We start from the raw sequence: 21,172 nt of genomic DNA on the forward strand, positions 1-21,172 counted from the left end.
TTTTAAAAAAGCTGAAGCAAAAAATAAATGCACCTGAAAATAATTTTCACTTTTTTTAACGACCACACTGCTGATTAACATAGTTTATTGATGACTGATCGATTATCTTATCTTACTGCATCTTCTGTTGTGTGCAGTTCTTTTTTGGTAACATGCTTGGAAAGCTTTAAAATGATATTTTTAGATTTTTCACATATTAACTCATTCACTGCCATTGACGGCTATCGATGTCAAAAATTCATTTTAACTATTTCTATTAGTTTAACATTTTTCCCACTTTTGTTAACAAGAGTATGAAAACCTAGAATGTTTTTATTGTATTAGAACAGATATAAAATTTGGGATTAATCGTGAGGTAACCAGTGAAGTCATGCGATTAATTACGATTTAAAATTGGAATCGCCTGACACCCCTTATTTTAAAAAATCTCTTTAAAAAAAAGATTAAAAATTTAAAAAAAATATTTACTTTTTTTTTTAAAGAAAATATTTTTTAAAATTAGGTGTCACGATTAATCACACATTTTTATTTCTGCTCTAAATGTAAAAAAAAAAAAAAAAAAAATCTAGGTTTTCATACTCTTGTTAACAAAAGTGGAAAAAAAATTTAAACTAATAGAAATAGTTGAAATGAACTTATGACGTCAATAGTCGTCAATGGCAGTGAATGAGTTAAATATATCTGTAATACTTACATTATACTTCTTGATCAAAAATGACACTACTAAACCATAATACACCTCTCTACCGCCATCTGTAGGCCACACAAATAAAAAGGCATCCATTTGTGTTAAGCTTTATTAAAAAGCAATAGAAATGCTAAATGCTGTTAGCATCTGTTCACAGTATATGACACAATCCTTCACATACACAAGCCACACGGCCTTGAGGTAGATGTATGTGTTAAATACCTTCAAATACATGTACGTAAAATTCACACCTTCATAAACAAGTGTGTGCTTCTTCTGCTAAAGCTTTGGTAGAAATATGAGGATAATTGTGTTGTAAGTTGTGTTATAAATGGCATTATTCCAGAATAGTCCATCGAACCGTCCATATCAGACTCGCTTCCGTAATCCTTACGGCTCGGAGGTTTTACGGGGCCGGTGTATTACCACATCCACCGGTCCGGAGGGAAGTCCTCGTATCAAAGACCAGGCCTCCAAACGCCTCATCCCCACCATGCTCACGCCTTGGATCTCAATCACCTCGTCCCCGGGACTAATCTTGTCCACTGGGCCGCCTGTAGACAAGAAGTCATTTGAATGAACAATTTGAAGTACATTCGTTTTTTAGTCTGCATGGATACCTTGGAAGATCTTCTTTATAGTGAGCGGTTTGTCCCCCAGACCGACACCTCCTTCCAGACTGAAGCCCAGATCTCGGCTTTTCTTCTCCAGATGCACTCGCATACGCTGGCCTGATGTAATCAAAGAACTAAATAAATTATAGTGATCACACTTTAAAATTCAAACATGTTGCATTGGATGTGAAAAGTCTACAAAACCCTGTTCAAATGTCAGGTTTTTGTGATGTTAGAAAAATGTGATCATCATAAATCCTTTTAACTCTTTGACTGCCAGACGTTTTCAGAAAAGGGATGCTGTGGGTGCCAGCCGATTTAAGCATTTTTTGACTGATCTTTCAAGGTCCACAGAAAATTATGTGTTTGGACTATGGAAACACACATACTACCAAATGAAAGATCTCATCTTTCATCAGAAAAAAAAGTTTGTTTCTACCTTATTCCGTTTTTGAGTAATCAACAATAGAAAATGGTTAGTTCCACCTCTGTTTTAAAAAAAAAAAAAAAAAACGTATTTTAACGTCTTTGGCACTCCTCCATAGGATTTTACTAAACGTTATTTAACGTTTTTGGCAGTCAAAGAGTTAAAACCTGAACTCAAGGGGGAAAAAATAAAATAAAATTCCAAAGAGGAAATAAAAATAGATACGAGCCTGCATGCACTTGTCATTTAAAGTGCCTCTAATTAACCCCAATACATTTCTGCTGTTTGCTTTCTAGCAAAAGCCTGAAGCCTTTGTGCGAACTGGTATTTGGAACTGCTAATAAAAACAGCCCCAGATTATGATGAGGTCATAACCAAGCTTCACGGGAGGTACGGTGAGCAGTTTTAACACCACAGTGGACCGAAAAGACCTTTCGGAATTATGGCCACAAAGTTTAACCTTGGTTTCATCGAACCCTAAGCACCCAGCACTTGCCAAAAATTCAATTCTTCAATGTTGCAGTTGGCCTCTTTGCTTCTTCCCTGACCAGTTTTCTTCTCGTCTTTGCAACCATTTTGGAGGGACAAGGGCTGCTTAATTATGAAGAAAGTATTAATCACGATTATTTTTGTAATAATTTAAATCACGATTAGGAGGGATAATTTTATTTTTGGGGACGAAAAAAGAAATTTTATTATTAAGACAAATAAAATTATTTTTGAAACACTATAATTATGCAAGTTCCTTTTGGATGAAACAAAATGTATTAAATTAGTTAAAAAAAAAAAAAAGGTGCAAATGTCTAAATTTAAACAACTAAAAAAATAGCATTAATCGTTTTTTTTTTTTCTTTTTCTTTTTTACAGTTATGGTGATTTTGTAATTGTGGAGTGTAATAATTAAAATTGTGATTGAATTTCGATGAATTGCACAGCCAGAGGAGGGACGTCCTGTTCTGGGTAATATCCCAATATTTTATGGTCTGTCTAATGGCTTGGAAATTCTTTTGAAAACCTTTGAACAAAGAGATCTATCTGATGCTGTGGAAACACTCTGTGGACCGTGCAGTAAGATGTGACTACAAAAATGCCCGAAAAAGCATACTAGAACATCTGAACTATATTTGGGGTTAATCAGAGGCACTTTAAATGGCGGCAGGTTTGTGCTAGAATGTGATTGGTTAATTTTGTGCAGAAACATCCCATTATATGCACATGTGCTATACAATAGTCTTTTATTTTACTTCCCTCATCAAAAATAGTTTTTTTTTTTCTTATAAAACATAAACGGTAGAAAAAGTTTGGAAATGATTTATCTTGGTCCCATTTTTTACCTCAAAAAACCTAACATTTGAAGAGTGGTGTGTAGACTTTACATCCACTATATAATGAGTTTAACCATTCTCTGAAGTCTGAGTCGGCGTTGGTCCCTTAGTCGGACCCTCTCCCCCCTTTGAGATGCTCCTAACGTCGGCCCTCCTCAGTACCACAACTCCCAACTCTCGAGTCTTGGCCCGTCTCAGGACCCTCAGAGCCTCCCAGTGAGTGTGGGCCCCCAGGGCAGTGCCATTAATGGATAGGACCTGGTCGCCTTCTCTGATGGAGCCTTCCTGTGCTGCCACGCCGGTAGGGAACACCTTGTGGACCTGTGAAAAACACACGGCAAAATAAATCCAGACACAATCAACGGGGACATTTTTAGTGTGAAAAGGTCTTTTACTCACGATGACTGGTTTGTTCTGGTCCACGCCGCCTGCTATACTGAAGCCCAGGCCAACAGCCACCTCTTTGTGGAGGACAACCACTTGTACATCATCCTGTGTTAAGAAGCAAAGTTAGAAAAGCAACTTGATACTGAATGCAGAAAATTTTATTTCGAATCACTACTGCCACCTGTGGCCAAACAATGAAACTGCATTTTCCCTTCTTCACATCAGGGTGGGAAACCCGAATTCTTTCTGAAAACTATTGGCCAGAGACTTGCAGGACTACCCATTATGAACAGCTATGGTGTTAATCTACTTATTCAAAAATGTTTTTGTCATAAACGGTCACATAAAAAAGCTATTTTAAAGATATTTTTTGGGCAAATGTGTTACAAATTCCAGTTGTTAAGAATAAAGGTTAGATCTACGATCTTGATTTTTTGGAAGCTTCTAATTCAGCGGTTCCCAAGCCCCGCCGGGACTGGACTGGTAGTCTGAGCCAAAGTGGTGGACTTTCAGGAAGTATTTGTATAGAATGTAAATGCTTACATTAAGCTATGCTAACACTTATAGGCCTTAAATAGAAAACAAGTGAAAAACAGGAATTATGGTGACACAACTAACAAATTTCAACTGCCCCGTTTCGTATTTGTACCTTTCACACAAACCAGCAACACAAGAAAACAAAAATGCCAACTTTAATGGGCAGTGTGAAAGGAATTTTCACCATGCGATCAACAGCTGCTTAGTCCTTATTTTACCCGTCGGTTAAGTTAGTTAGGAAACCCTCCACAGCTTTGTGACCCTGAACAGCAATTCTGAGCATGAGCACCTGCAGATTGCTGTCCCCCAAACTTCTGACATCCTCCAGCAGCTTGTCAAGCTCCTCGCTGGGCAGCACAGACACGTACGACAGCGCCGACACTTCAGAGCTCATTGAAGCCGACCTCCTACCCGTCGCTGGGCTCTCGTCACTGTCGTTCTCAGATTCGGAATCCGCTCCGGTGAAGTGACACAATTCTGCCAGGCTGCAGGGCCGAGGGGGGTCAAGTAAGGAAATGATGAAAACTGATCAGATTCTTATTTTGGCAGTACATACCTGAGGGAGAAGCTCCTGCGATCTGACAGGCTCATGTTGCTGGTGATGGTCACTGAGGACTCCCCGGAGTCGGAATCGTAGTAAGAATCGTCATCCTTCTGCGTACTGTCGTCGTCATCGTCCTCGAAAGCTTCGTCCTGCTTCCAGACCTTCCAGCCAGCGACCCAAGCATCAAGGTCCAACACGTGTTTCTTCCCTTTTGAGTCCCCATCGGTGATATCTGGAAATAACTTGCCGTGGGAAGACGCGGCGAGAGGATCCACGGGGGTTGAAAGGTCTTCTTCTGAATCTTTGGCTGCTTTTGTGTTTTCAGTCATTGTAAGCAAATAGGTACTCCTTGACAGTAGAATCGGAGAGCTAGAGGGCGAGTGGTTCGGAGTGTTTGTTGGAGTCTCGTCATCATCAGTAAGTGCCAAAATAATCACAGGAGGTTTTGCTTTCTTTATCCCAGACAGCTCAGCGTACGGGCGTGGCTCAGCGTCACTTGAGCTCGGCAACATGGGGGACTCGGTTTTGCCGGTTCTTCTGTCCTTATCACTTGAGACTTTACAAGAGTCTGGTTCATCCATGTACAAGTTCCTCTCATCTTTGAGGGGCGATTCCACTGTATGCTTGAGTCTAGAATAGTTATGAACATCTTCTGTGTATCTGTAAATACGATCCACATTTGTCACTTCCTTCTTTGTCCAATCACCCCCAAATCTTTGTCCAACCTCATCCACTGACAAAGACCTTTGTGACTGACTTTTCAGTTGACCTTTTTTCTCCTCAGCTTTTCTAGCTGTCTCCCCTAATTCTCTCCCCCCCATGGACTTGTCAGCTAGAAAACCAAATGTTTTTTCCGACTCACTCTTCAAGCCATCATGGGCAGTGTTTAGTCGTGTGGGCACAGAAAAGGCCCTTCGGGGTACCATGTTCTGGCTATTTCCAAAACCCTGGGATCTCTGTGTCAGAGCCTCAAACTGATTGATTTTGTTCCTCACACTGACCAAAGGGGAGTGCGTCTCTGGGTGTGCCCGCCACCCTGCAGAGTTCACTCTGATGTTCAGATTTGGCTCAAAAACATCTTCATAAATTTTTAATTCAATCTCACCTGTCGCCTTTCCCTTATCCAGCAAAATTGGGTCTCTCTGCGTCCCATTGATCCTGTCCGATCTAATCTGGGCAGCTCTGGTGTTCCTGCTCCTTGCTCGATCCAGAGACATTGTCTCAATGGACCCTATAACCGTGCTAACCCCACCGTGGTCGGAATACCTCCCATAGATCTGTTCTTCCCATTGTCCCTCTGGTAATCTGGCCCTGGTCCTTGGACAGGCTGAAGTATTAGAGTCCACAGTCTTGGTGTTTAGAAGTGCACTTTGGTAGCTTCCTTCTCCGGTTTCCCCGTCACATGAGCTTGGCAAAATGCCGAAGACTGAGCGATGGTGCACCGTAGCGTCACCCCTTCCATCAAACCAGTCTCTTTCTAGGGAAGACAAATCCCTACCTTTGCTAAAGTCCTCAGTTTTGGCCGGGCCATAGAGCTTCTCGATACGCTCCAATATACCCTGACCTCTTTTAGTCCCAAAAGAAGCAGTCTCTCTGGAGTCACTGATAGGTTCCGGGGCCGACCTTAGCCTTGAAGGGCAGGAGTTACCCCTATAGACGGTTTCCAAAGGTTGGTCCAAAGGACCTTTTGGACTGCTGCTTGGTACAGAAAAACCTGCAGAGTTGTAGCTCCTAAATGAAGACGTGGTCCTGCCTCCCATACCTTCTGAATACCTCCCCCTCTCTTTGGGTTCTTCATTCAACAACGCAGCTATGTTGGATCTCCGTGCGTCCCGATCAGGACTGCTTGACTCTGACCTCCAGTCAACGCTCCTGCTTCTATTTGGCAAACTCTGCCTCCATTCTCCTCCGGTCCTAGTCTGACTCTCAGATGCAAGGTTATAGTTACGACCTCTGTTGATGCCAAAGTCTGTGGCTATTTTCTCATTGTGAGTCAGACTGGAAGAGATTGTGCTGCCTGATATGTCCTTGTTTTCATTCCAACCTTTGACGCTGGCTGTCCACACTTTATAGTCTGACATGGATCCTGCCCTGAGATCGTGGCTATCGATCGATCTGGCCCGCTTGATTGAACCATCAGATCCAGATTTTGCCCCTCGTTCTTTAACTTTCACAGCGCCGGATAACGCTCGGTCCTTCCTAACACCTGGCCTGCAAGTGAGGCTGCTTGGGGGAGAGTTGGCAGATCTGACGGATAAGCATGCCAGAGTCCTCTGATTGGTATACTCAGCCACTGGCGTGTGCAGCAAGAACACATCCATTGTCAGAGCATAAACAAAGTTAATGACCACCTGTCAAAAGTCAAACCCCTAAAAAGAAAATCGATGACTGCACTGGATTTATTTAGACGCTTCTAAGGGACGGTAGAGCAGCAAGCAGCTTTAGTTCATTTTGGTCCACTTACACTATACTTATGCAAACCGCTGTGCATTAAACTTTTCCATGTCATATATGCTAATAATGCTTGGCTGTCTGGTAGTCATTTTGACGTGGTTCTGTCCATGCAAGTCTTTAGTTCTCCAGCAGGGCTTCAAGGACGAGCTCCCGATGCCTGCCAAGCATAAGAAAATGAATAAATCTCCATTTTCAGAGGGGGATTGAAATGGAATGTTGTGATATGTGGATATGTGGCAGCTGTGGCTTCTCACGATGGTCAAACTTAAATCACAGAGCGCTCGAGGAGAAGAAACACAACTTTGCACAGAATGGCCAATGGGTGGAGAGAGAGGAAAGGACAAGGAACGATTAGACGGCTCGATAAAAAAAAAAAAAAACACTACTTCAATGAGTCCATTCATGCAAAGACGCACAATACGCTTGCTAATATCATAACAACTGTTTACACTAGCAACATGCTCGTGCTGCAACTGTCAGCTAAACCTGTACACAGAAACTGGAAAAACTCACTCAGCTGCAATCCGGTGAGGGACAACAATGTCGAAATGTGACACAATCAGTCTGTGCGCAGCACATATCATTCTGACACAGCTTGAGGAAGACAACAACTCACCAAAACCTTGACACCGAGAAGAAACGGTCCGATAAAGGGGATAATGATGTGAAGATTTAGTTTCAAACAGCCCACCATGAGCGAGACAGAAATGGACGAGGAAACCAGTAGCACCAGCTTTGATTGTGCACAACTCTTGGGCTGGTACAATCGGATAAGTCTAATTAATAGACAGCTGTTATAAGTGCTATATATGCATACGTCTCCTTGGCGAGGTCTAGCGCAGACGAGTGTCAGCTTACAGATACACCTGCTTGATCCCAAGCCTCCCATCTGGGTTACCTGGGGAACGTGGCTCGCGCTAATTCAAACTCACAAACAGCGACTGCCGTGGAAATAAGAGATATACCTCAAATACACGTAAACAAGAACTCGTTCAAACGTACTCGTGCAATCTAGTAATTCACACATAAGCCTTACCTTAGCCACAAGTAAACAACTGTTAGTTTGACAAGGCTTCATAGTGAAGGCGATGACATCAACTCCTCGCCTCTCTTTCTCTCACTCAGTCTGGCTGTTAGCATCGCGCGACGACGGGATGTGTACAGTGACGCAAACCGGCCACACTGGTCTATCTGCTCTCTCTCTCTCTGTCCATGACTCTCTCTCTCTCTCTCTCCTCCCCCTTCCGTTGTTCTTTTCTCACTCTTTTCCTCATCCCATAGGGTAGCATTCCTAGCTTCTTGTGTAGCTTTTTAAACAGCTCAGTGAGTACACACACAGACAGTTTAAACCATCTCCAGGCATACATGGTTTGACATCATGGGGGAAACAAGCTTCAATACGCTCGATTGCGCCGATCTCACCGTGAACTAAGACTCAATTCAAATTCTACTCACCTCAGGCCAATCGTGCAGGGCGAGCAGGTATCCAAATACATAATAACAGACGTATTTTAATTGGGAACAGACAACACAATGGGCTCAAGTAGACGACAGAAATACCAGCCGGGATAAATGCTGGTAAAAGTGCGCCTCTCGATTGACATGCACAACAAAGCGTGAGGCAGCTCAGGCTTGTAGGTATACAGTACTTATGCCCTCTGTAATGTTAGCTTCAAGGGTAGAGTTTTAGGTAGAGGTTATGGAAGAATAACCATTGTTGTGAAGGTTACATCGTCTTTCATAGGCTGATTTAAAGCCTTTGCGTAACCCTAAATGTCATATCAGGTGACAGTAGCAATTATAGCAATTATAGCGATAAACAAGGAATTTCTTTGATAGACTATTGGTAAAATTACTCGATTCATTCTTCTTTTTAAATGCTAGCAGGATCATCTCTCTGAATGTCTGTTTCTATGCCAATGACATATTGAGTTGCCAAAGGGCGGTGGATTTGTGTGGTTCAATTTCCTTTAACTGATGTCATGTTGTGGCTGTATAAAGTCATTTTAATGCATTTCATGATTATTTACTTTCACTTCAACCACTTTTTATTCATTTATAAACTTGACAGTCACATTGCAAACCAAGTTGGACATTTCCGACCTCCGACCAGGAAACGTGCAGTGGAAGTTTTTATTTGTGGAGTTGGGGGAAAATCAATGCATTGTGACTTCACCAAGATAAAGAAATAGGATGTCTACAATGACAGTAAAATGTCAACCAAAAATATATTTTTTTATGCATTTTATTGGTTGTATTAATAAATGTCAACACAAAACGTTTTTTTTTTTAAACTCATTCACTGCCATTGACGGCTATAGACGACAAAAATTCATTTTAACTATTTCTATAAGTTTAATTATTTTTCCCACTTTGTTAACAAGAGTATGAAAACCTAGAATTTTTTTTAATTGTATATTTAGAACAGTAATAAAATCGTGAGTTACCTATTTTAATATAAAATCTACATTTTAATCGCCTGACGCCCCTCATTTTTAATAATCTTTTAAAAAAGAAAATATTATTAAAAATGAAGGGCGTCAGGTGATTAGATTTTTTAATTGTAATTAATCGCAGGACTTTACTAGTTAACTCACAATTTTAAAAACAATTATTAAAAATTAGGGTCGTCAGGTGATAATTTTTTTTTATTGTAATTAATCGCATGACTTCCCTAGTTAACTCATAATTAATTAAAAAAAATGTATATCTGTTCTAATTGTGCAATAAAAAAAATTAGGTTTTCATACTCTTGTTAACAAAAGTGGAAAAACATGTTAAACTAATAGAAATAGTTCAAATTAATTTTTGACATTTATAGGCGTCAATGGCAGTGAATGAGTTAAGTTGCTTTAGCCACTCAGGATGAAGTCATTTGACGACATCTATGCCAAAAAGTGCATGAGGCTGCAAAACAGAAATATGAGTTTGTTGTCAGTGTGTGTTTATGGAGTTTGTCGGCTATGGTTTTTTGTTTATTTTTAACTGGAAAACTTTGAGGTCGGAAATGGATTTTTCCCACTTCCCAGCAATCTGGAATGCAGCATTAGTTATGTTTAACTCTCACGTTACTGTATGAAAGTCTCTCGCTGCTGTTGACAGTGCCACTCATTAGTTTTATTCATTTTATGACACAAATTAGTGTTATAGAATGTAGATGACAAAAACGTTAACATTATTAGTCAAAAACGCAGAATAGTTTGCTAGAGGTTTTTGAACCGTATGGTTGTCATTACAGTTTCTACTACACGCTTCTGTGGCCGAGAAGGATCACGAAAAGGATGCTGACAAAATGTTTTTCAGAGGGTACAAGTTCATTTTATTCGGATTACCTGAGTTTGTTCTTACGACAGCGATGTAACTGTACACACCACAACCATACAGACAACACGACTGTACCTAATTTATTGTCCATTATTCCTTGCTCTATAGTGGGGTTTATTAATGTGACCTGGCAAACCAGGTTAATGGTTTAATTAGCGCCATCAACTGATATTGTCCTTCCACTACAAGGAAATCTATGTGAATTGATGGCAATTGTATGTGGTTAAGTTTGCAACCACCACCTAGGAACAACTCAAATGTGTGCTCGTATCTCAAGGCAAAAAAATATATAATAATAATCGGCCAAACGATGGCCCGAGTCTTGAAAATTTTTCATTTTAGTATACAAATGTACCTTGGCACATTGAAAATGAATTTTTAAATAATTGTAAAATAATGATTATTGTATCAGTGATGCAGAGAATTTGTGGATGGCAGAAGCTTGTGGGTATTAGGCTGACAACACATTCGCCAAGAATCATTATTTGGGTCAGCAACATCAAACTCTTAAATAAAGCCTGTGATGGGAAATATCTTGCTTCTCTGAATCATTGAATCAACATCTCAAACGTGGTTGACTTTTGCCTTTTTTACCCCCCATGCTAATAATTTTTCTAAATAAATGTAACAAGTTGTCAGAAAAATACAAAAATAAAAATACTTAGTCAAATAATATCAATAGAGCACAAACTCAAACTCAGGTTAAATCTTTTTTCTTTTCTTTTTTTCAAGTAAACGTGTAGCAACATCAGAGCTGCACAGTTCTACTTACCTTGTTGCTTGGCTGCTTGTCATATTTGTTCACTTTGTATGGGCCTCTGGGTCAGACAGGTTAAAACGTCACCTTTATAGTGAAGCAGAAGATTGTCAGAAGTCAGCCAACATTGATCATTTAGCAGGCTGTGTCCCAAGACCCTGAAATCAATCAATCAATCAACGGTCAAGGGGCATTTAGGGCCTTACAGAAAGTCGGTCTGTCTTTGTCTCCAACAAGACACCCACGCTTGTTGCTGAAACAAGAATGGTGCTCAGTGTCTCTGTGGAACGAATGCAAATGTTGCCCACACTCACTGGAGCTTCAGAGTCATGCTTTGGTGTGCCATGGATGAACACACAATGGAAGAAAAGCACCATTGTGTCAAATGGGCCAAAATGGCTGATAGGTGGAACACTTGGGCTGAACACAAATAAAATTGAGTGACATAGACGTGAATAATACTGCTTTAAAAAAAAAATCCGTTGTTTGTGGCGCTTTCATCTAAATTGGGTTGTTTATGATTTTTATCTATTTTCGTGAGTAAGGTACGTTTCCCAACGAGTCGGAACAGAGCCGTGGTCATACGTCACCGACATCACGTGACCAACCCGGAAGTCAACAAGCTCGACGGCGACTTGTAACTTTTCAAAACACTACACCCTCCGAGTCTTAACTTTTCCTAATCGCATTTTAATGTGTCGTTTAACCGCACATTGGCTTCGCGCTTCGTGCTCGAAAGACGATTCATTAGGAGACACATATGCACCCTTAAAATTGTTGTTGCGCTTGTTTGTTTGTTTTTCTCCCCCCACGTCGTTTTGAGTGAAAGTGTAAAATGCGAAGTGATTCTCCTCTGTCGAGCGTCAACGTCGTGCTCGTCATGGCCTTTGGTAGTCTGGTAAGTTTGGATCATTTCAACTTCACTTCTCAGCCCAAGCTTCATAATAGCTGAGTCATCATTGTCCCGTAACTGTCTGCACGGCTGCTAATGTCTTCGTATGATGCACCAGACTCTGATATTGTTTTATATATTTTCAGGACTAACAATGCAAAAATAATAATCATGATTATTGCATTTGTGAATGCTGTATTCATTGCAACACAGCAAGTGGGTGCATATTTTTATATTGCTACAATATGTCATTTACGGGGTGCTTCATAATAAGTTTCCATATATGACTTTTGTGTTTGTTTTTTAAAACTGTTCTCTAATGACTACCATTCAATGTGTCTCTTCCACCCCATGAGGATTAAGCAAAATAGAAAGTGGATGTATTATTAAGCCTTACGTGTTTGTATTGATTGTGTTTTTCTTGTTTATTTTTATGTTTTAGGTCTTTGTCTTGCTGTTCATCTTTGTGAAAAGGCAAATTATGCGACTTGCCATGAAATCTCGGCGGGGGCCCCACGTTCCCATCGGTCACAATGCTCCAAAGGTAAAATGCCCTTTAGAAGTATAGTACTAAGTGACCGTCTTGGTACCGAAGCTCTATTGTGTATTATGTTTCTGTTGAAGGAGCTTAGACAAGAAATCGAAGCCAAACTGTGCCAGGTTCAGAAAATCCACTTTGAGCCTCGTCTGCTTTCTCCAGAGGATGGCCGGCTAAACTCTGGTTCGTTCAACACACAGACACACTCAGGCTGGATTTATACTGGATGCTCGTCATTATTGAGCCCTAACTTTGGACATCTGCATATTTGTGTTGCTTCATGTGTTTTGTGAATTTAAACAGACATATAGGATATATGTCACTTAAAAGTCGCTCAGATTTATTTTGCAGTTTGACTTGCATTGTAAATACAGTGATACCTCAGCTCACGAACTTAATTGGTTCCCAGAAAGTGTGTGTGAGGCGAAAAGTTCGTCTTCCAAACATTTATTTCCCATAGAAAACCATTAAAATGAGAATAATCCGTTCCCAGGTCCCCATAAAACATGATTTTCTACTAAATAAGCCTTAAAACTACACAAAATGTACCTTATTTTATGTATAATAAATGTGCTATTGTATTGTAATTAAAGAAATACACTGTACTGTATAATAAAGTCGTTTTATTTGCCTTTGTGATGGTAGTTGATGGCTTGATGGAATGGAGTGGGAGGAGGAGGGAGGGAGGGAGGTAGTTACTGTTTGGAAGTTAAAGTTCTCGAACCATCCGTGGCTAGCCTTGAAATCATCAATGGATGACGAACTTCCAGGTTGCGTCTTGATGATATCCGAGTGTAGTTGCCGTGCTTTCTCGGCGATAATACCCTCACTCACACTGTCCCCCTGCTAGCTGCTTTTCATTAATCCAAATCAACAGAAGTTTTTCTGCCTGAGACCGTTGCTTAGACAACACAGAAACACCCTTAGCCACACACGCACCCTTAATAGCTTCCTTGTTCTTAAGGATGGTAGCAATGGTAGACTTAGCGTACTGGTACTGGGACGCTAAGTCACACAAACGCACACCTCGTTCGTGTTTTTCGATGATCTCCTTCTTCTGCTCGACCGTAATTTTTTTAAGGTCTTCTTAGGCTTAACACTAGCCTGTGGTTGGGTCTTTTTCAGTCCCATGATAGCAAAAGTACACTCCAAAATGGACCAAAATGTCTACCAAACACAAACCACGTCCGCACTCAAAGAAAGGGGGTGATTAACCGGGACGCCGTGAGCGTACGTCAGCTTCTCGTGATTTCTCGTGTCGCGTGATTTGGTTCGTCCGCCGAGAACTAGTTCGTCAGCTGAGACTATATGCTCGCCAATTTAATGTTCGTGAGGCGAAAAGTTCGTGAGCTGAAGCGTTCGTCAGCCGAGGTATCACTGTATTTAGTTGCACACACACACATCTATACTCTTTAAAATAAGTTTGATTAAGTTACATGAGTATTTTTTGCAGGAGGCTGTGACTACCAGTACAGGATGAGAGCACTGGACGCCATCAGAGACACAGGTCACTAAATATGCTTTTTCCTCACATAGTAATTAGTGAGTGTCTATTCACTCATTAAAGAAAAAGTATGAAATGCATTTGTACAAAGGGTGCACCATAAACGTCACCTTCACAGATCCGATGTCAGTGTGTTTTGTAATAATGACGTCCACCATAACGGTGATACCAGCCATAACGGCCTTTCACAATGGCCAGCTAAGCCAGCTTTTCCCCGATTTGCTGCTGTAAGGCTTTAAGCGGGATGGAGGGACAAACTGCCAGCATTGATGTCTGTAGCCGTCAATGGGTTAAATTGACGACGGAACTTTTTGGTGTGCAGATTTCCCTTTTTGGGAGCTGGGCGGATCGTCTAGCGCCGTGACGGGAAAGCGATTCCGAACTTGGCTTCTGCAGCTCAAAAATTCACACTGCCTTTTCCGGGACGGCCAGAAAGGTCTGATTGACACGGTGCTGGACGGCTACAATAAAGCACGCCACGGGGACCAGGTCGGTCTCTTTGTCCTTCTCCTAATAAGTATGTGTGAAGCGGGGTAAATAAATCCGCTTCCGTCGCGGGGGTTACGTTCCAGATCACACCTGCAATAAGTGAACTCCGCGATATAGAAATACAAAATATATATACTCCCGTGGCATGTTTTTTTTAAGAATATAATTGTTGGCATTTTTTTAAAGGTCTTTAAGCAAACTTTAAAATAATGCAAAGATATTCATAAACATTCTATGTATTGAAAGAGTAAGAATAGCGGATGAGACAAAACATCGTAACTAACGGTAATTGTGGCCAAATATGTACATTCTAAAATGAACCTACAGATGTTGCTTTTTGTAAGTGTAAAGCTCAGGATGACAGAGGATTGAAATATCCAATCATCTCTTTCTGATCTCTTCAGCAAAAAAACGTGACTGAGCTTGAAGCACTTCCTGTTTTCACCTTTCAAATTTAGGCAGCGCTGAACAGTCATGTGCTGCCACCTAGCGGCAAAATGTGGAATTACATCCGAAAATAAAGACCACAATTGCGTTATATCTGCCCCCCCAAAAAAAAAAAACAGTGAAAGCTTTAATTGTTGACCCTTTGATGGCAAATTCTATAAATGTAAATGCCAGCTTGTTCACTTATTCATCATGCTTTAATTATATTATTCAAATATAACACATCACATTACCGACGTCTGCAGGCTTTTGGTGAAGCAGAACTCAGTAAATACCAGGAGGCTCTAACTGAACTGGCCTGTGTGTGAGTAAACAAACAGCGCTAATCCCAGCATGGAATTTTAATTATGAGGCCGGAGTGATCGTTTTCTCCCGCTTGTGGTTTCAGCGTCAAGAGCCAAAGCACAAGCAGTAGCAATAGCAGCACGGCCAGCCAGCACCACCAGACCGCCGCTAAGGACTTGACCGCCACTGAGACTGTAAGCTCCTCCCCCTCGTCGCGGGCCCACCTCACGTCAGCGGCGCAGCAGCGCATCAAGCGGACCAGGAATCTGCTGGAGCTCAAGAACTTTAAGGACAAGTACAACACACTAGATAGCACATTGTAAGGTGAGTCAGGAAGGAGGAGATGGCGCCGCCTAGAGGCTGTTTTTAGTGGCTACAACGGCCGTCCTTTTTTTCTGTAGCAGCAGGGGTTCTCGAACTTCTTGGGTTCGGGGACCTCTTATAGGGAAGAAGTTTTTCCAAGGGCTCGCTCATAAATCCTAAAGTCGATTTGCCTTTTTTTTATTTTTAGATAAAAGTCTTTATGTCACAATAATAGCTTTGTTTTGTATCCAAACAGATTTTAAGTTATGACAGTAAAATTGTAAAAAAAAAAGAGAAAAAAGCTAGAAGGCGAAACTTATTTTTGTGAGGTACAGTTGTAATATATTAGCATAAGGCTGTAACTTTCAATGAATTTAATAATGAGTCGTCTACTTTTTTCCATTTAATCAATGAATCAGATAAAATGAAATAATTTCTGTCCCTTTATTCCAAAACAGGATTATTTCAAGTTGACAGTGTAGAAAATACATGAACACAAATTGATTATGATTCAGTTACATGTCAGAAAATAGGCAAAAATATTGATCATTGTTTTTGAACGTCTTATTTTTATTAAATACAAAAATAATAGGTCTGCTAATTACATATATACAAAAAATACAAAAATCTTTAAATATTTACTGTTGAGGCGGAAATTGGAAAATTTGGACAATTTGAAGTCAAACAAGGCCTCTACATGATTAAAATGGCATTTAAAAAAATTAAAATAAAACATTAATACGCCAATTTTATTTTTTGTATATCTTATCTTGTGTTCCAAAGAGATGACCTAAGCCTTGAACGACAATGCGGTGTAGTAAAGGAAACTAGTAGCTATGCACTTTAGAAGAAAAAAAAATAATTTATCAAACACTAATTTACTGAAAATATTTTGCAGACCTTGAGCTACAGTTTGCTGACCTCCAGGCGTCCTCAGGCCACATTTTTGAGGACCAGTGTTTTGTGGCGCTTGCCCTCACTCGAGCCTCAAGTGAGCTGGAGTCTATCCTAGCTGACTTGGGTTGATCGGGCTGACTTAAGGGCGGGGCGCACCCTAGACCGCTAATCGCACGGCACATAATAAGCAAAAAAGCAATTCACATTCTCACCTCGTCGGTGAACCTGCATGCATTTTTTTGGGGGGATGTTTTGAGGAAGTTGCAGGATCTGTTAGTAAAGCCACGCAAGCTAACCACTACAGCAATGCAGCCACATTTTCTGCATGTATGGTGCTGATGAAGTGTCATTTTTTACATATCAATGTTGTTATGTGTTATTATGAAGAAGTATTAGGCCCACCCTGAAAAAAAAAAAGAATCCACAAAATTGAAGTTGTACTCTTATGAGAAGCTGTATAAGTTTTTGAGATCAAAAATAGCAATTTTACAAGTATAAGTTCAGACAGTCTTAATTGTCAAGGGAAAAATTTGTATTTTTTTTTGTTAGAAAGTTGTTTGTTTTCAAGATTACATCACAATGAAAGCAATAAAGTTGGATTTTTGGAGAGGCAGTGGAGAAATAATATCAAAGGAGTATTTTGCTGCCTGACTAATGATCTCCTCAATACTTAAGTACAGGTTTAAACATTAATAAAATATTCAGTATTTTGCCTTTTTGAAAAAAAAAATAGTGCTCACAGCTTTATTTTCGCGGTATGACGATGTTAATCTTGAAAATATACAACTTTTATTTTTCTGGAAAATATATGAGAGTATCATAAAAATATCCACTTCCCCCACCCCCTAAAAAAATGTACACCTTAATTCTTGCAAGTTTATGACTTAAATCTTTTTTTTTTTTCAGTGGCCCTAAAACTCCTTCATATACTGTATTATACCTCACACTTGCAGCTTTTGCCTTATTCTTGCAAGCATCAGGTCTTTGATATGTATTCATAAAGTTGACTTGACCAAAATAAGAGCCACAATACTACGCGGGAAAGATAAGACAATCAGTATTTATTGCACAAATGTCAAAAATTAAAAAGCCTACTGTATGTAAATGATAGCATGATAGCTACCAGTGTTAATTCACATTTGGTGAAACACATGCACTTATGTTTCATGTCTGTATTTTCAAGCCTTAAAACGATGATTTACAGAAGCCACGTGTTGATTTTGATAATATGTTCATAACATGATGATTCCAGTGCATTAATTCATTTTGAATGTAACCTGATTTTCAGATATCTGCTACTGGGTTTGATCCCAGAAAGCTACTGTAACGTCTGAATGATTCGATTGTAATCTCTGTAATTCGCCAAATAAAACTGTGACTTCAATGGGTGACAACTTTTTGTTTTCGTCATCGTACGTGCTTGTTGTTGTGTTGTGCGTAAAGTCCAGCAGAGGGCGCTCTCAAGCTTTAAATGCGACATACGGACTTCTTTTTTTTTTTTTTTTAATAATACAATTAATTTTAAATAACTTTGGAAAGTAAACATGCCTGTCATTATTGATCCTTGGGATATTGTGATGCAAGCATGCCACAAACATTTTATTTAGACACCTGAGAACAAAAGAACATGTCACTGGTCTGTTAAAGTTGGTGTCCTTAAGGGGAGAAGAAAAAAAAACAGCAAGACTTTTAATTAGTCGAAAGCTTTTAATAATATAAATAAATACAAAGTAGACAGCGTTTGGAAAATTCAAACTTGAAAGAACATTCATGAGAACACATTTACATCACGGCAGCAAACTGAAATGCTTAAAAAGGGAGAAAAAAAAAGACACTTCTATGATACAGTTTTGTCCACAGTTTGGTTACGTGCTTACCTTCAAACTATGTGCTAAATATCCTTTATAGTCAAGCTTCATACTACACAGTCATGTGATCGTAGACATAAAAGATGCAGGTGCTACATTACTGTTAATAAACAGTTATCGTCTACTTCAAAGCCTGCTGCACTTTTTGTGCAAATGTGTTACGGAACGCGTGTTAAACGTTTACAAGTACTGCAAAGAGTGCAATGCATCCTTCAAGAGGGCAAATCGTAGTGAAAGCTCAGCTCGGATATCGCCACGTGAAACGCAAGGCGGGCTTTTAGAGCTGCTGTTTGAATTCAGTCCACATGCAAAAAACGCTTTGGTGCTTGTCATCACGCTCACGATTTGATCTCGATGACCTTGATGAACGGGAGCGGCTTGTTGGAGGAGGTGGACAGCTTGAACGGTTTGCTGCTAAAGCAACAACAAGACACAAATACATTTTTTTTTTTTTAAAGTGCTACGAAGCGAGACAATATTGTATGTAAGAAAATGACATTTACCTGTATACAATCTGCGGGTTCCTCTCCGCTGAAAGATAAGAATTGCTTTTCTGTTCTCCCAGGAAGTAATCCATCTGGTCGTGCATCTCTCGGTTCTGCACAAAGACGAGGTCACGCGTCAGATAACGTGAGATGGATAAAGCCAGCTTCCTCAAAACAGACAATAGCTCCATTTTGTTTCCCCTCCCTTGGCAGAAAGCTGGATTTTGTTTGATCCATTCACATTCATCACCGCTTTGCTCTGAATCCAAAGCAATAAACTAAAAACGTATTATTATTATTATTATAAAAAAAAAAAAATTCACATTCATCCCCGCTTTGCTCTGAATCCAAATATTATTATTATTTTTGGGCAGAGGAAGACAAGCATTCTTACCTCAGCTTCCAGGAAAGCCACTTTCTCCTCCAGCTCTTTGATGACGCGATCGCGCTCTTGGATCACCATGCGAGAGTTCTGAAGCTGAAGGCGAGCAAACGAGCGGATCAGACACTTGGCGCAAATATGAAGACATCGTCCTCCCCCGAGCGTCGCCACGTACGGCTCATCACTCCCACCTGTTCGATCATGTGTCGGACTTTCCTCTGCTGGCTTTTCAGCATGTCGTCCAGATGGTGGATCTTCTCCTTGAGAATGGCAACCTCCTTCTCCAACTCCTCTGCCCTGAACAGACGCACACATGAAATTGAGGACTACAAATGTATTTTGTACAAGTTACCGTTAAATCCTGTAACCGTTCTAACCTGTGATCTCCCTTGGAGCCGTCCTCCCTGAAGCGTCGTAGCTCCAGGAGTTCCTCCTCTCGCTCGCGGATGGTCTCCCTCAAGGTGGCGCTCTCCTTCTCCATGCCCCCCAGTAACCTCTGGAGCTCGTCGACGCGCTGGTCCTTCTTCTCGGAGTCTTCCTTGGTGCTCTTCAGTTTGTCCTCCTGGTCGCTCAGACGCTCCCTCAGGATGTTACCTTCAGCCTGAAGAAGATGTGGCGGGATTTAGTGGTGATATATTCAATTGGTGTAGTGAGGTTGGTTCACTTGTGGGTAAATGGGAATTTTTGGGTCTGCGATTCGATTCAAAATAGTTTTTTGATTCTAAATGATTTGATCGACAATCATTTTTACTTCAATCTACAGGAGAATTGTCTTGAGCTACTCCAGTCTGCTTTGCAAGACAGAATGATAAATGGGGACATTAACTCATTTTCTGCCATTGTAAACGTCCAAAAATCATTTCACTATTTCTATTAGTTTAACATTTTTTTCTACTTTTGTTAACCAGAGTATGAAAACATAGATTTTTTTTACTGTACATTTAGAACAGATATAAAATTTGTGATTAATTGTGAGTTAACTATTGAAGTCATGCGATTAGTTACGTTACATTTTTTTTTATTATTGTTTTCTAGGTTTTCATACTCTTGTTAACAAAAGTGGGGGGAAAATGTTAAAAAAAAAATGTCTAAAATGTTCATAGAAATAGTTCAAATGAAACTTGACGTTTATAGCCATCAATGGCAGTGAATGAGTTAATTAAACCCCCAAAACATTTATTAAGTTTTAAATTGTAAGCAAAATACATTTTCTCACAAAAACAGTGTTTGGACCATAACTGCTACTCTATGTAGCTACTATAAATTTAATTTAAATTTTATTCTGCCCTTCCTGAGTGTTTAGCAGACAGCAAAGTCCCTCAAAAAGAGTCCAATGTTGCTAGTATCAAGCCGTTTATCGCACCCCAGTTGAGGTTGACTGTAAAACTAAACACACAAAACGAAGAAAATTACACACAGTGCGCACTTAAACGCAAACACACTTTGTTTAGCTCGTTTCTCAAATGTAGCTAGCTCAAGGCTAATGCACAATGGCAAGCGCCATTGACTCGCTAACGCTAATTAGCACGCTACTCGCGGCACTTTTATCACTCAAAAGAACGGCTGTATCTACAAGACGTTGCAGGAATGTATACAGAGAAGCATCTTAACATTACTGACAGACATATACTCTTCTTATGCTGCAAAAAAAAAACAACTTTTACAATTATCAAGTCACCTGCAGTCTGTCCTTCTCCTCCTGGTGCTTTTTCTCAGCGTCTTGCAGCTGCGCGTACAGACGCTTGCTCACTTCTCTCAGCTTGGCCCTCTCCGCCTCGTCGTCTGCCTCCTGATAGACGACACACAGCAACATGAATACTTGTGCGATGATGTCATGTGAAATCCTCTCAGGCAACGTGCGCCGTGGTGGGTCCGGCCCGGGAGAAACCAGGCGTGTTGTTATTGTGCGTCACAGAATCGCAACCTGTTTTGCTCCTATTTCTGCAACCGTGCTGTGTGACTCACTGAACTGCTAATGAGATCATCGCTGCGAAAATAATGAGAGTAAACACGGCTTAAATGATA

At 40.3% G+C, this 21,172-nt stretch overlaps 3 protein-coding genes across 5 annotated transcripts in view; 1 reads left to right on the top strand and 2 right to left on the bottom strand.

The window, feature by feature from the left end:
* Window positions 1-783: 783 nt before the first annotated feature.
* LOC144057282 (uncharacterized) lies at window positions 784-11,607 on the bottom strand. Of its 2 annotated transcripts, XM_077574637.1 has the most exons (8): window positions 11,264-11,607; window positions 11,073-11,144; window positions 4,535-7,133; window positions 4,268-4,463; window positions 3,454-3,546; window positions 3,129-3,375; window positions 1,309-1,419; window positions 784-1,242 (listed from the first exon to the last, which is right to left on the bottom strand). In XM_077574637.1, exons 3-8 carry the CDS (start codon window positions 6,841-6,843, stop codon window positions 1,079-1,081), a joined length of 3,120 nt encoding a protein of 1,039 aa, XP_077430763.1. In that variant the 5' UTR covers window positions 6,844-7,133; window positions 11,073-11,144; window positions 11,264-11,607; the 3' UTR covers window positions 784-1,078. The 2 variants fall into 2 exon arrangements, with proteins under 2 accessions (XP_077430763.1, XP_077430764.1); XM_077574638.1 differs by lacking the exons at window positions 11,073-11,144; window positions 11,264-11,607 and adding an exon at window positions 8,013-8,163.
* Window positions 11,467-17,800, top strand: ltap1 (lipid transport auxiliary protein 1). Its single transcript, XM_077574640.1, has 8 exons — window positions 11,467-11,955; window positions 12,392-12,493; window positions 12,574-12,670; window positions 13,941-13,994; window positions 14,314-14,480; window positions 15,173-15,231; window positions 15,316-15,536; window positions 16,414-17,800. The coding sequence occupies exons 1-7, from the start codon at window positions 11,893-11,895 to the stop codon at window positions 15,533-15,535; spliced, it is 762 nt and encodes a 253-aa protein (XP_077430766.1). The 5' UTR covers window positions 11,467-11,892; the 3' UTR covers window position 15,536; window positions 16,414-17,800.
* A 305-nt stretch (window positions 17,801-18,105) lies between these two features.
* Window positions 18,106-21,172, bottom strand: part of tuft1a (tuftelin 1a) — a 24,583-nt gene continuing 21,516 nt past the window's right edge. Inside the window, exons 7-12 of one of the 2 annotated variants that reach the window (XM_077575717.1) lie at window positions 20,826-20,936; window positions 19,525-19,748; window positions 19,339-19,444; window positions 19,160-19,243; window positions 18,784-18,878; window positions 18,106-18,691 (exon numbers count right to left, since the gene is read on the bottom strand). In XM_077575717.1, the coding sequence (XP_077431843.1) occupies window positions 18,619-18,691; window positions 18,784-18,878; window positions 19,160-19,243; window positions 19,339-19,444; window positions 19,525-19,748; window positions 20,826-20,936 (693 nt within the window). In that variant the 3' untranslated portion in view covers window positions 18,106-18,618. Of the gene's footprint in view, window positions 18,695-18,783; window positions 18,879-19,159; window positions 19,244-19,338; window positions 19,445-19,524; window positions 19,749-20,825; window positions 20,937-21,172 lie in introns of both variants that reach the window. The other variant, XM_077575716.1, reaches the window with a different exon arrangement.

Source organism: Vanacampus margaritifer, chromosome 9 (assembly GCF_051991255.1).
Source record: "Vanacampus margaritifer isolate UIUO_Vmar chromosome 9, RoL_Vmar_1.0, whole genome shotgun sequence".
Lineage (NCBI taxonomy): Eukaryota > Metazoa > Chordata > Actinopteri > Syngnathiformes > Syngnathidae > Vanacampus > Vanacampus margaritifer.

What these genes read in the sequence shown, in the direction of transcription:
- ltap1 (XM_077574640.1), top strand. Translation starts at nt 11,893, where the DNA reads ATGCGAAGTGATTCTCCTCTGTCGAGCGTCAACGTCGTGCTCGTCATG. An exon ending in TCGGTCACAATGCTCCAAAG is followed by an intron (nt 12,494 to 12,573) that starts GTAAAATGCCCT and finishes TTTCTGTTGAAG; the next exon opens with GAGCTTAGACAAGAAATCGA. An exon ending in GGATGGCCGGCTAAACTCTG is followed by an intron (nt 12,671 to 13,940) that starts GTTCGTTCAACA and finishes TATTTTTTGCAG; the next exon opens with GAGGCTGTGACTACCAGTAC.
- LOC144057282 (XM_077574637.1), bottom strand. Translation starts at nt 6,843, where the DNA reads ATGGATGTGTTCTTGCTGCACACGCCAGTGGCTGAGTATACCAATCAG. An exon ending in CGCAGGAGCTTCTCCCTCAG is followed by an intron (nt 4,464 to 4,534) that starts GTATGTACTGCC and finishes TCGGCCCTGCAG; the next exon opens with CCTGGCAGAATTGTGTCACT. An exon ending in TGGGGGACAGCAATCTGCAG is followed by an intron (nt 3,547 to 4,267) that starts GTGCTCATGCTC and finishes TTCTTAACACAG; the next exon opens with GATGATGTACAAGTGGTTGT.